General features: G+C 43.1%; 1 protein-coding gene across 3 annotated transcripts in view; it reads right to left on the minus strand.

Moving 5' to 3' along the window:
• Positions 1-12,912, minus strand: part of Vit (vitrin) — a 113,042-nt gene that overhangs the window by 51,023 nt on the left and 49,107 nt on the right. For all 3 annotated transcript variants that reach the window (XM_031356906.1, XM_031356908.1, XM_031356907.1), the window contains 2 exons: positions 9,369-9,525; positions 2,792-2,925 (listed from right to left, as the gene is read on the minus strand). In XM_031356906.1, coding sequence (XP_031212766.1) covers positions 2,792-2,925; positions 9,369-9,525 — 291 coding nt within the window. The remainder of the gene's footprint in view (positions 1-2,791; positions 2,926-9,368; positions 9,526-12,912) is intronic.

A 12,912-nucleotide genomic window follows, 5' to 3' on the forward strand; every position in this document is an offset into this window, starting at 1 on the left:
AACTGGGAAAGGAGATATCGTATGACATGTAAATAAAGAAAATATCTAATAAAAAAAAAAAGAAAAAAGAAAAAGAAACCTCTCGCTTAGGCAGGAGTTGCTCGGCACACTCCTACGTGGAGGTTGTCTTTCTCTCTGCTCAACTAAACACTGCCGTTGTTTGTTGTCTCTGCCTGGGAAAATTCTTTGTCACAAAGCTTTGTTATAACTTATCCTGTACAGGTTGATGCCCTTCTGTGATCCGAGCTCATTTGTGTAATGTAATGGGCTCAGAGATTGACCCATTCGAGAAGAACCCTAAAAGGTCTGTTTTCACTTTTGTCAATTCTGATGGATGGAGGAAATATGGGTTTGGAGTCTGAGATGTCTAAGGGAGGTCAGAGAACCTGCCGGTCTAGAAGAGCCAGGGTATATGGAGACCTTTCTCTTTACACGGGGTGGGGGTGGGGGTTTCCTCCTTATGATAATCCCATCGAATTCAATCTTGCTGGGAGGTCAGAGAAAATAGGAGAGTGGGGTCTCGGGCAAAGGAAGGTTAAGTCGAGCATAGGACATTATCTTGTGCTCCAAATCAAATGTGACACAATGAATGCTCTGGCCAAATCTTAGGAGACATGAAATAAAAAAAGTATATAATGATTTGTTGTCTGTGGTAGATAATAACGTACTACATTTAAAAGAAAAAACCCTGAATGAGTCCATAGTCTATATTAAAAACAACATTGTGTGGGGGTTTGGGGGGAGAGACGCTAGCCACTAATGTGGAAGGAATGACATAATTAGGAAAATTATAATTTTGCAGTTACAGTTTGCCCTGTTTCTGTAGTATCCAAATTTGTGATTCAACTAATCTGCAATTAAAATACTTGGAAATAATTTGTAGCTGTGTGGAGCTTGCCTGCGACTATTTCCTTGTCATTATTTCCTAAACAGTGGAATGGAAGAGCTACTTACCCAGCATCCTCCAGTGTTAGGTACGGAGTGAATCTAGAGACAACATAATGCTCAGAGGGGATGTGCCAGGGTTATGCAGACACTGTACCACTGTCCATAAGACACTTGCACAAATTATACACTGGGCACCCTGAGGGGATGCTGGAGAACTACAGACCGCTGGGTTCTTTGTCAAGCTAGGATGGGCAATGGGTGTTAAAACTGCTGAGGGAATGTTATTGGGTAATACGTTACTCAAACATCACTCCGCTTGCTAATCAAATGCACATATCTTGGCTCTGGAGAAGTATATTATACTAGCCAGGAAATCAAATTTGCTATCAGCAACAATTAAAGAAACTGGCAGTATAGCCCTTTGACAAGGCCATTATACCGTGACACCAGGGAGATTTGACCATGCAATCTACCCTTTTCAGAATGTTTAAGTTGAGGGGCTGGAGTGATGGCTCTGAGGTTAAGAGCATTTGCTGCTCTGGCAGAGGACCTGAGGCGGGTTCCCAGTATCTATGTGACAGCTCACAACTGTCCATAGCTCCAGTTCCAGGGGTTCTAATGTCCTCTTCTGGCCTCCCTAGGCACCAGGCACACACATGGTACACATTCATACATGCAAGCAAAACACTCGTACACATAAAATAGAATAAACAAATATATCTTTAGAAATATATATTGAAGTTGAATCCAATGATGAAAACCAACTGGCCCTGTTTTTGGTTCATACCGTAAGACATACTACTAGACGTCATAGATGCCATTACCATTCACTGGTGACAAGATGTGGCGGAGTTAAAGGGGACCGAAGAGACAAGTAAACACTAGGCAGAATCTTTGATCATATTACAGATCCAAAAAAGAGAATAAACAATTATGAAGAATATTTTGGAGGTGTGGATAAGAACTCTTTATGGGACAGTGTTACATTAACATTAGTTTCAGATGCAGCACCGCCATAGTTACTCAGGAAAATGTTTGTGCTCATAGAGACACATGGGCAAGTACTTTCAGATGAGTGTTGGACACACTTGTGGAGCTTTCCAGGTAAGCTTTCCTTAAGGGAGAGGTACACAAGTAGGTAAAGCAATCAGGACGAAATATTAACGAGGGAGGGGTCTGGGCAGAAGGAAGACGGGTATTCATGGGGCTGTCTTTACATTTTCTGTAAGTTTAAATATTTCCTAAGTAAAAGCCTGGATTGGAGAAATAACCAAGAACAGAGATGCAGGGCCCAATGGCTCTGAGAGAGCTGGCTACTTTTGTGCTGTGAAACTAGACTACTGGAGTCATTAGGTCACCCATATTATCCTTTTGAGATTGAGAGGAAGAGTGAAAATTATTATTTGTAAGACTTCAATGGAGCTAGGAAGCTGAGCTGACTCAGCAGTAAGACAATTAATTGAACAAAAATTCAAAATAATCTAAAATAGAATTGTGGCTCAGTGTCCCTCCATACCTCTCTTCCACCCGCCTATCTCCTAGAGAGCTCAAGAATAATATTCTAGGTATGGGGTACATTTGGCTCTCCTGAATGGCTAGTGTTTCAAAACCCAACTTGTTAGATGCAATTCACTTTACTCCAAGTTTGATTGGACTTGTAGACAGCCGTGATACAGTTCACATGAGCAACCGATGCGTTCAGCATTTCCAGGTTTGACTTGGTTGTAATTTTCAAGTAGCTATAATCTGTTTCATAATTCTAGTTTTTAGAATAATGATTGAAATATTTCTGAAATGAGTAGGCCATAAGCAAAAAGTAGCAGCAACCGAAAGAAAAATCACATTTTGCCCTGGTGTCGCTGTGGATGCCTGTATCGAGCAGTGACCTTGGGGTGCGACATACCTGAGATAATGAAGGACTCTCTCCATCTGGGTAAGGATAAAGACTGAACCCCGTTTGAGTAGCTTCCTTTGTAACCGGACTGCCCAGCAACTTTCCGAACAAGTATTTTCCCTCCTGAATTATCCAGCACACCGCTATGAAAAACAAACAAACAACAACAATGACAACAAAAAACCCACAAAAACCTTAGATGGAAGGAAGGATAGATCTACAGCTGAGCATGAGAGAGAGAGAGAGAGAGAGAGAGAGAGAGAGAGAGAGAGAGAGATTTGGCACCTGACCTCCAGGTCAAATGTCCCCTTTTCTGGATCAAGTGTCTGTTGTGCCAGCCAGAAATTCTCTTGACTTTTATGACTCAGATTTCTAGTTCCCTCGCTTTCCTTGTGTATTTTTTGGTCTCTTCTTTTTTAATTAATTACTTAATTTTTTTTTTTTTTTAGAAAGTCTTACATTGTAGATCTTGGTGGCCTGAAACTCACAGTAATTTGCCTGCCTCTGTTTCCTGAGTGCAGTGATTAAAGGTATGTGATACCACACCTCCTGTCTATTCCCCTTCCTTCCTTCCTTCCTCCCTTCCTTCCTTCCTTCCTTTCTTCCTTCTTTCCTCTCTCTCTCCCTCCCTTCCTCCCTCCCTCCCTCCGTTCCTCCCTTCCTTTCTTCCTTCCTTTTCTTCTTTTGAGACAAGGTTCCTTTCTCTAGGTATCCCAGGCTAATCTCAAAGCTCATTATGTAAGCCTGGCTGGTCTTGAACTCCCAATCCTTTTGCCTCCGTCTTCATGCTGTGATTTTACTATGTCTTGTCACTTTTGTATTTGTAGGTTGGCTTTGGACTCCTGAACTCAAGCCATTCCCCTGTCTCAGCCTCCAGATTCCCTAGGACTATGGCATGTGCCACTAGATCAAGCTTCCTACTAGTTGTTTGAAATGAAAACTCTGTGCCTGAAAATTTTTAATTTAGCTTCAAGATATAACAGGATGAATTTAGTCACATTAAGGAGCAGGATAAAACTGTTAAAAGTACATGGTTCTTTGACTTAGGGCCAGAGAGGGAAAATACACAGTTAAATTAAACTCATTTGAAAAGAATACCCAGCCCAGGCTGGCCTCGAACTCATCATCCTCCTGCCTCTGCCTCCTTCAGCAAATTCTACCGGAGTGTGCCACCACAACCAGCTATGAAATTTGCAGTGTAAATAAAGAAAACATCTAATAAAAATGTTAAAAAAAAAAAAAGAGAGAGAAAAAAATACACAGGGCTGAGGGTGTAGCTCAGTGTTAGGGGTCCTACTTAGAATATGTGAGGCCCTGGGCTCCATTTTTAGCACTGCAATAAGAAAAAAAGATGAGAGAAAGGAGAAAGAGGAGGAGGAAGAGAAGGAAGGGGAAGAGGAGGAGAAGGAGGAAGAGGAAAAGGAGGAAAAGAAGAGGAGAAGGAAGAAGAGAAAAAGGAGGAAGAGGAGGAGGAGGAGAAGCATGAAGAGGATGAAGAGGAAGGGGAGGAGGAAGAAGAGGAAGAGGAGGAGGGAGAGGAGGAAGAAGAAGAGGAGGAGGAAAAGGAGAAAGAGGAGGAAGAAGAGGAGGAGGAAAAGGAGAAAGAGGAGGAGGAAGAGGAGGAGGGAGAGGAGGAAGAAGAAGAGGAGGAGGAAAAGGAGAAAGAGGAGGAAGAAGAGGAGGAGGAAGAGGAGGAGGGAGAGGAACGAGAGGAAAAGGATCTCCTTATGATTGAAAACGATTCCTTAATTTCTAGAATCTTTTTATCAGCGTTTACATCCTAATGTCTAGGGATTGGTATATGTATCTGTTAGGCAGGAGGCCCACCCCAGGTCCTAAGTAGTACCTGTACAGTGTCATTACCTTGCTCCAGAGTCTCCCATGCTTCCTCCTCTATTTTACGGCATATGAATGAAAAGTACAAGGATTTGTTCCCATCCACATCGCTCCTCCCCTCCAGGGGTGAGGCTGCATTTCTTTGCCCTCCCAGCTCCACAGTGACTCAACCAACTTTCAACACTCAGATTCCTGATGGCCTTGGACAACGTGATGATAGCAATTGACATGTAAAAACACTTAATGGCTTTAAAATCACCTCACTCAGGTCTTATTGCGCCTTCCCAGCAAACAGAGTGACCAAGTGGAGAGGAGGGCATGTTGTGATTCCCTGTTCCATAGAAAGAGGCTGCTCCAAGAGTGAGTCACCCAGGTTTTGTAACTAGTGCTTTGCAATAGCTGTTTGAATGCATGCAGGTCTCACTGATCTCCGAACTTGGGTTCAGCCCTGTTGGTTGTGGTACTTCCTTAGGGTTCACAAGCACAAATACCTCCTCCTCCAATTTCTTGTTACTCTCTGTAGCCTTTACTGCTCTACCATGGCGTCTGGCTAGCCTCTGCTGCTGACCAACCTTGCCATTGCATTCATGTGGCTTACATTATGCTGCTGTCGTCTCTGGGCCCCTCTATCTCCATGTCCTTTCTCACAGAGAGCCTGATGCCATCACAGAGAGACTTTTGCTCCTATAACATACTTGGTGATTTACTGTCTTATACTACCTCTTAAGATTTCTGGAATTAATTTTGTTTCTTAAATAAATTAAAAAAATATTTTTATGTGTAGGTATTTTGCCTGTATGCATATATGTGCACATGCATGCCTGGTGCCCACAGAGGCCAGAAGAGGGCATTTGATCTCCTGGAACTAGAGTTACAGATGTTTGTGAGGTCCTGTGTAGGTGCTGGAAACCAAACATGGTTCTTTGGGAAGAGCAACCAGTGTACTTCACTAGTGAGCCATCTCTACAGCTCCTGGAAAAATCCCTATGGAAAGGATAACATTTTATTTTTCTGTGTAAGGATATTTATCAGTGGGTTGGGGCAGAGAGTTCTTATACCAGCTTTGGGAGCCAGTTGTTAACTTGCACGACTTCATGACCCAGTTGACTTGACCCTGGGGGTTTGAGATCAGTCATCTTAAGAGCGTCTATAAGTGGACATACACTAATGAGACCTGACTCCTTACTGTTGCCTTTGTGGAGAATTTATCACTAGACTCTGCATAGACATGTGCATGGCTTTGAAGTGCACCTCCTTCCTGACCCTGGTGCCTGGGATCTGAGATAAACTTAGGGCCAGTTTCCCAGCTCGGAGAGGGAGCATAAACCACTGAGCCAGCTGCTGAACGGCAGCTGTTCTGAGATTAAGCACGCACTTAGAAATCCTCAGGAAGAGGGCCTTGCACACATGTCTCCTCATTGGTCTGTCTTAGGAAGAACTCTACTTTTTACCAAGTGCTCCCCTCTCTGCCTTTACATATTTGGGTTTAGACCTGCTAGATAGCTTAGTGTATAAAAAATGCTTATCAACTGTGAGGAGATTTTTCTTCTTCCATCCTTCCTTCCTTCCTTGGTAGTTAGCCCAGTAAGGACTCATATTTCATGAGCATTCCATGACCCCTTTGCATGGATTAGCCAATCATGCCAGATTGCAAAGTCAAGCTTCACAAATGGAAAAGGAGAGAGTCACAGACATGTCAGGAATAAAATACTGGAACCATGTTGACCCCAGTGTGTAACTAGCCTAGTTTGGGTTTCGGCTACACCCTCTTTACAAAGAGAACAGCCTTGCTTTGTTTGTGTGTTCCTTTGACACTGACATTATTTCTGACACCAACTAAGGCCAATGGCCTGACCTAGAGCTCAGAACCCATGTAAGGAAAAGCAGTGTGAAGCAGCATGCATTTGTAATGAGGGATGGTAGGAGGGAGACTGTAGAATGACCTTCAGAGTAACTCATGGGTCAGCTAGCCTGAAGCATGCAGGATGGCAGAATAAAGAAAGACCCTGCCTCAATAAAGTGAAAGGACAGAACTCCCCAGAATTGTCTTTTGGGCTCCACACACAAGACACGGTGTGTGTGTATCTCCTCCATAAATAGATAGTAAATAAATAGTTTAAGATGAGACTGAGCCCAGATATGATGTCTCAGTGTGACAAATATCCCTTTGCTTTTAAAGAATAAATGTCTCATGAGAAAACATCTGTACATGATATGGTATATGAATATTAACTCCTTTAATTCAAATTAACTTGAGTTTTTGAACCCCAAGTCTGTTCTTGCCCATCTCCTGTTCTGACTGTGAGAGACTCTGCTAGGTTAGGGACTGATGTCTCCAGTGCACACTCTCTTCATGGTACCTTTCAAATCCTGCTTCCTGAAAAACAGATTCTCTCTGTTTGTGGAAAATAAAGCTCATAGCATCTCCAAATCCTGCTTGTCCCTTAAGACCTCTCTTCATCCTCCAGGTGGATGTGGTACCTCTTTCTGAATAGCTTCCACTCTCTCAGACACTGGTCCAAGGAGGCCACAGAAGCCTTCGGTTGCTCAAAACAAGCAGTGAGTCTTGGTTTTACACCCTTCTTGATTTTCTCTTTAGGCATGTGTCCATTCTTAAAGCCTTTTCTGGTCAAGACACCTGCAAAGAATCCATACACCTCCCTCACTCCACATAATGAGTAATGCTGAGCTCCTCTAGTTCCTATATAAACTTGTGACCTGGGCCTCTGGGCTAAAGGTCAGGGACACAGAGGAGCTCTGATCTCCGCTGTGCAAGTGGCTAGTGATTACATTAACTTTTTCTTTTCTTTTCTCTTCTTTTTTTCTTCCTTCCTTCCTTCCTTCCTTCCTTCATTCCTTCCTTCCCTTCCAAGGTAGTTATCCCAGCAAGGACTCATATTTCATGAGCCTTCCCCATCCCTTTTGCATGGATTAGCCAATCACACCAGATTCCTTTTCTGACTAATGGGAACACTAGCAGTAGTGTTGAAATGAAGGACCGAGATGAAGCCGAAGCCGGAAGGAACGAATCAGAACATCAAAAGGTTCCTTGCTGTCGTTTGGATGGCATCAGTGGTGAGGTCAAATTTACTCTTGTGGTCTGTTCCACTTAAGAAAAACAACAGATGAGTGGTTTCAGTACTGCTCCACCTTATTCCCTCTCATTATTATGGACAAAGGAGAGGTGTGTCTAATACACTCTACTGGTAATTCTTAAACTATATCTCATGTACAATGTTTCATGATTGTCTTTGTTTTCTGTCTGCTTCTTCCAAACTTCAGAGTGTACTAACTAGCTACCTTCAAAGGGGGTTTATGAGAGGAGTCTCATTCAACAGAAGATACACAACTTTTGGTAAAGAAAAGGAAAAAGATACAAGAAGCCCGAATATTCAGACATTGTCTGGTAAGGAGCCCCTGAATCCAAGGCTGTGCCAGCACTAGTTTTGGGTAATCATAAGTAGCTAGATCTGGGTTACAATACCTCACTCTGATGCTTGATAGTGTAGCTTTAGAAGAGCTGTTCAGACCACATCTATCTGCTGTCTTATTGTGTGTTTGTTTGTATTTTGTTTTTGAAGACAGGGTCTCATGTAGCTCAGGCTGGCCTTAGATTCTATGCAGTAGAAGATAACTTAGGACTCCAGATTCTCCTGCCTTCCAAATACTGGATTGCAGGTTCTCGCAACCACAGCTGGCCATGTTCTTTATTGTGAAGATGTGTCTAATAACAACAGATACTTCAAAGGGGAATCGTTGTGGTGAGTAGTGGGGAAAGTGTTTGCCATATGCATGTTAACTTGCTCACCGAACATATTAAACATACATTTCCCCATGTTTGGCTGTCAGGCTGAGGAAGAGAGCTTTGAGGACCCTGTGAAGGTCACTTTACCACTTTTCATTTGAGCTGTGACTGTGTTCAAAGTGTGCCATGTCTCTTGAAGTCCTCCAATCCCAAAGTGATAGCTGGACAGGCGATGCCACCTGCCACCCTTTTCTGTCTCTGATCCATCACCAGAATTCTGATAGATATTTTCCTCTCCAAACTCCTGGTCATGCCTAACATTTTTTCTTGCACAGCATGTAGAAAAAAAAAAGTGCTATAAAGGATCAAGAACTTTATTTTCTTTGCCATTATCACGAAGGAATACAATTTCCTCACCAAGGGAAGGCGGAAGAAGGGTTTAGCTTTGTGTTCATTTCCACGACTCACGTTTGTTATCTGCATTTGACTCTTCTTCAGACTCTAATATTTAGCCTTTGTTTGTTTTCTTCTCTCCATGTTGGGCTGGACCCACTTTACAGATATTGTTGGCTGGATTCAGAATATGAAGTTTCGTTTTGGGTGGTGGCTGAGCGGATATAGTCAGTAGTGAAAGCGTGGGATTCCATCCGAAGCTTCACAGCTTCCCTTCCCAGTGACTGTCCTCCTGTCGAGCTGCTTACAAACTGTAAAGTTTTGGGATCTGGCTAATTTTGGTATATGATTTTGCTCTTTTATTTACATTTTTTTTTTTTTAAAAAATAGAACTTAAAATAAAAGAGGTGGGGGATAAGTCCGTCAGTTTTTGTACGAGTGCTAGGAAAGGAGACGAAGGGTCACACTTGACTTCTGGGACAGATTTGCAAATGGAATGCAGGAGGCTCAACTAGATTTGTACATTTTTGCTTGCTAATTACAGCAGCCACGAACCAGAAGTTCCCAAAAGTGCTTTGATCACTGGGTGCTGAATAGGTCATAGCCACCCACCTGTGAACCGCAGCGCCACACACACTGGAGTAAGACGCGTAGACGCCAGTGCCGTAAACATGGTATTTGGGATCTTGGCAACCCGCTGGACATTTCACCATGAACTCAGGATTGATGATCTTTCCAGCTTTGACATCACAGTTGATCTGAGGCACAGCTGGGGATACAGAATGAGGTCAAAATTACCCCTGCTGTGTCAGTTTACATATGAGGCGACGCTGCAGGGCTCATAAGTATTCATTTACTTAATCTGTGAAAGTCTGAATCTGAACTGGCCTTGTGTCCCTTCCATATAACGAGAGTAAAAATGGCATAGCAAAGACATTCCTCAGACCTTGAGAATAATGACGTCCATTGCATTTAACACACTACGAGGGGAAAAAAATTGCAAAGGCTGACTCCTGTTTTTGTTTGGAAAGTTAATTGAAAATAATTCTGAGAAAAAGGTCCAGATCAAGATTCCAAGATCAAGATGTGATCTGGAATCGATGGGAGGAGGGGATTACAAATGCTCTGTGATTATGACAGGAAGAGAAAGCTCCCAAGGGGAGCAGGGAAGGCCAATGGGCAGAGACTGGGCTGGTGAGCCTCAGATAGCTGAGATTTGGTGCCTCATAGGCAGAGAAGGGGAAGAGAGAAGTGGCTAGGCTGGCCAGGCTCAGGGCGACTAGCACTGTGTTCTCTGCAGGATGTGGGGCGACATGGAAGGTCTTTGGACAGAGGAAGTTATATTAGACAAAGCCACCTTTTTGTTTGGGTCCCAGAGGATTTCTTTGGCCTAGATGTTGAGTCACCATAGAACCCATCATTTGCCTCTACTCTTGCAAAGACTGATCCTCCCACTGAGCCTCCGGGAGAGTGCATCCGCTCTGTCTCCTGCCTCTTTCTCTTTGTCACAGCTATTAGGGAGGTCTTCTGGAGCGGAAACCTTGCCTGAGGATAAGGTGAAAAACGTATTTTGCTGACAACGTTGGGAAAGGAGTTGAATGCTCCCTCTCTGCAAAGATTTTCCTCCCTCCAACAGAGAAAGCCACCCCCACCCCCAAGTGACAGTTCCTTAAGCTGAGGGCTCCACAGTTCTGTGAGTTCAAGGCTGATCTGGTTTACACAGTGAGATATTCTCTTGAAAAACCAAAGGAGAGAGAAAGAACATGAAGCTGGGCAGTAGGGAGAAAAAAATAGATAAAAATTTTATTTTATTTATATGTGTATGTATAAGATCACATGCCTATGTATGTGTACATGCACACATGTTTTGAATGTCTGAGGAGGTCAGAAGAGGGTCCTGGGTCCCTTCCAGTTGGAGTTAGAGGTGACTGTGAGACACTTGGTGTATGTGCAGGAAAAACTCAGGTTTTCACGACTGGGCAATTGGGACCCTCAACTGCCAAATCATCTCTCCAAGACACTGTACTACATGTTTACATGAAACAGAGCTCTCAGTATGGATGATTTAAAATTCAAATGTTGATCAGCTCTGCAAAAAATTGGAAGTTCTCTACACTATCAAATATTTAGATATGATTTAATGCTTTAAGTATAAAAAGATAAATAAGCTTATCCTTCCCATTAACATGTAAATTTGCTTAATAAATAATAGTTATAAGAATATCAAGGAATGTCCCTAAGATAATTTTTATGAATATTAGACATATTATTTATTTATCTATTTTATACATCTGTATACTCAAGTGGCATAAAAATTTCTGACCCAAAAGGTTTGCTTGTGGGAGTTTAAAAAACTCACCCCAAAGGTGTGTTGCGTTGGCTCACTCCTTTAGTCAGGAGGCAGAGGCAAGTGGGTCCTTATACCACCTTGTTCTACATAACAAGTGCCAGGCCAGCCATGGCTGCCTAGTGAGACTCTGCCACAAGTAGGCAACATGCAAGGCTGCCTCAGATGACTCTGTAGCTAGGAATATGTTCAGTTCTGGGACCAGCTTTTTAGAAAGATTCCAAACATGATTCTGAAACATAAACACAGTTCAGCATCGGCATGTTCACATGGACGCTGGTAAAGACTAAATGTGAATCAGGATCGACAGGAAAGGGTCATTTAGCAGCTAGAAGGAAAAACTCAGAGGCAAATAGCACTTTTGTGAGCTGTGACACCAGAGAGGGCAACTGGAAGGGTGAACTTTCTATAGAGGTAAATTTGCCAAGAGCTTTCTAGGAATTGATGCTTCCCTGGTAGGATCGGGCTGTTCACATGAAGCGACGAACGGGCCTTTGGTAGAAGTGTGCAAACAGAACAGTTGTAAGGGGTTTCTGTCCTGGGTGGGAGGTGGAAATTAAACCCCTCCCAGTGCTAAGAGCTGGTGATTACACTCAGAGATCCAGGAGCTTTGCCAGGCCACCCACCCTCTGAGTTACAGAGATGCTCATGGAGTTGTTAATGGTTTCCAGCTGTATCCGAAAGTACGCACGCTCCTGCTCCCCCCATCCCTCCCCTTAACCCTAATGTAACCGAATGAGCAGTTACATTTCATTCAAGTTGGAGAGAGAACGGAAGTTGAGCCCCTGCCTTTTTCCCACACACCCCTCCCATAAGCTTTGCCACTGAGGGCTAGGCCAGCATGGCGCTCCTCCTGGGAGCCAGGGTTGAGCTTGATCACAGGCTTAAGCAATTTGTGGTCTACGTTAAGAACGGGAGCTCTGTGCTTAAAACTTTTAGTTCCATCCTCCCCACCAAAGTTACTTCTTTTTAACCTTTTGTTCTTTACACTCTGATACCCAGGGCTGTGCTTACTATTTTGAGTCCTAGAATGTACAATTTTTAAAAGGCAATTTGAGGACAGAAGATGCCAACTTAGTCTCTTCTCAGATAAGCTAGTTGCTGGGTCCCTGGGTGTAAACGGGGAGTTCAGCTCCCGTTTCCTCCACAGATTACTTCCAAATACATCTCCACCTTTAGATGCAAAGAAAAGAGCAGAATTCTTGGCCTTAGTTACTTGAAATAGGAAATAGCAAACCCTGTGGGTTAGGATTACATTTTGATGACACCTTGACATTCTGAGATTTGGGCCTTCTGAAAAGGACTAAGTGAAGCCAAATCTGGAAAGTTACTGGATGAGTATTTAAGGTTCACACAGTACAAGCTGCAGGACCTTTCACGAAATCTGTAACTCGAAACACAAGTGGAAATGCCCCATGGGGGTAATTTGCATCCTCCTAATCAACTTTTTCTTTGAGGTACATTCTCTCTCTCTCTCTCTCTCTCTCTCTCTCTCTCTCTCTCTCTCTCTCTCTCTCTCTCTCTCTCTCTCTCTCTCTCTCTCTCTCTCTCTCTCTCTCTCTCTCCCCTAGGATGTATTTCAAACACAGTGTCTTTTCTATATAGAACCTGATTAACAAAGTCGGGGGCTGAAGTCATTTTTGTCCCAGAGGATGAAACAAATGAGGTACAGATGCTCACTTGCTGCTCAAAAACAAGGAGCAATGGCAAAGTGTGGCTAAAGGTCAAATCGTTGTTAAATTTATACAGAAAATTAAGCCAGAGAAAGCAAGCTAATTAAATTTTGCCAAGAGTAATTGCCAAGATCAT

This window comes from Mastomys coucha, unplaced genomic scaffold, assembly GCF_008632895.1.
Source record: "Mastomys coucha isolate ucsf_1 unplaced genomic scaffold, UCSF_Mcou_1 pScaffold6, whole genome shotgun sequence".
Lineage (NCBI taxonomy): Eukaryota > Metazoa > Chordata > Mammalia > Rodentia > Muridae > Mastomys > Mastomys coucha.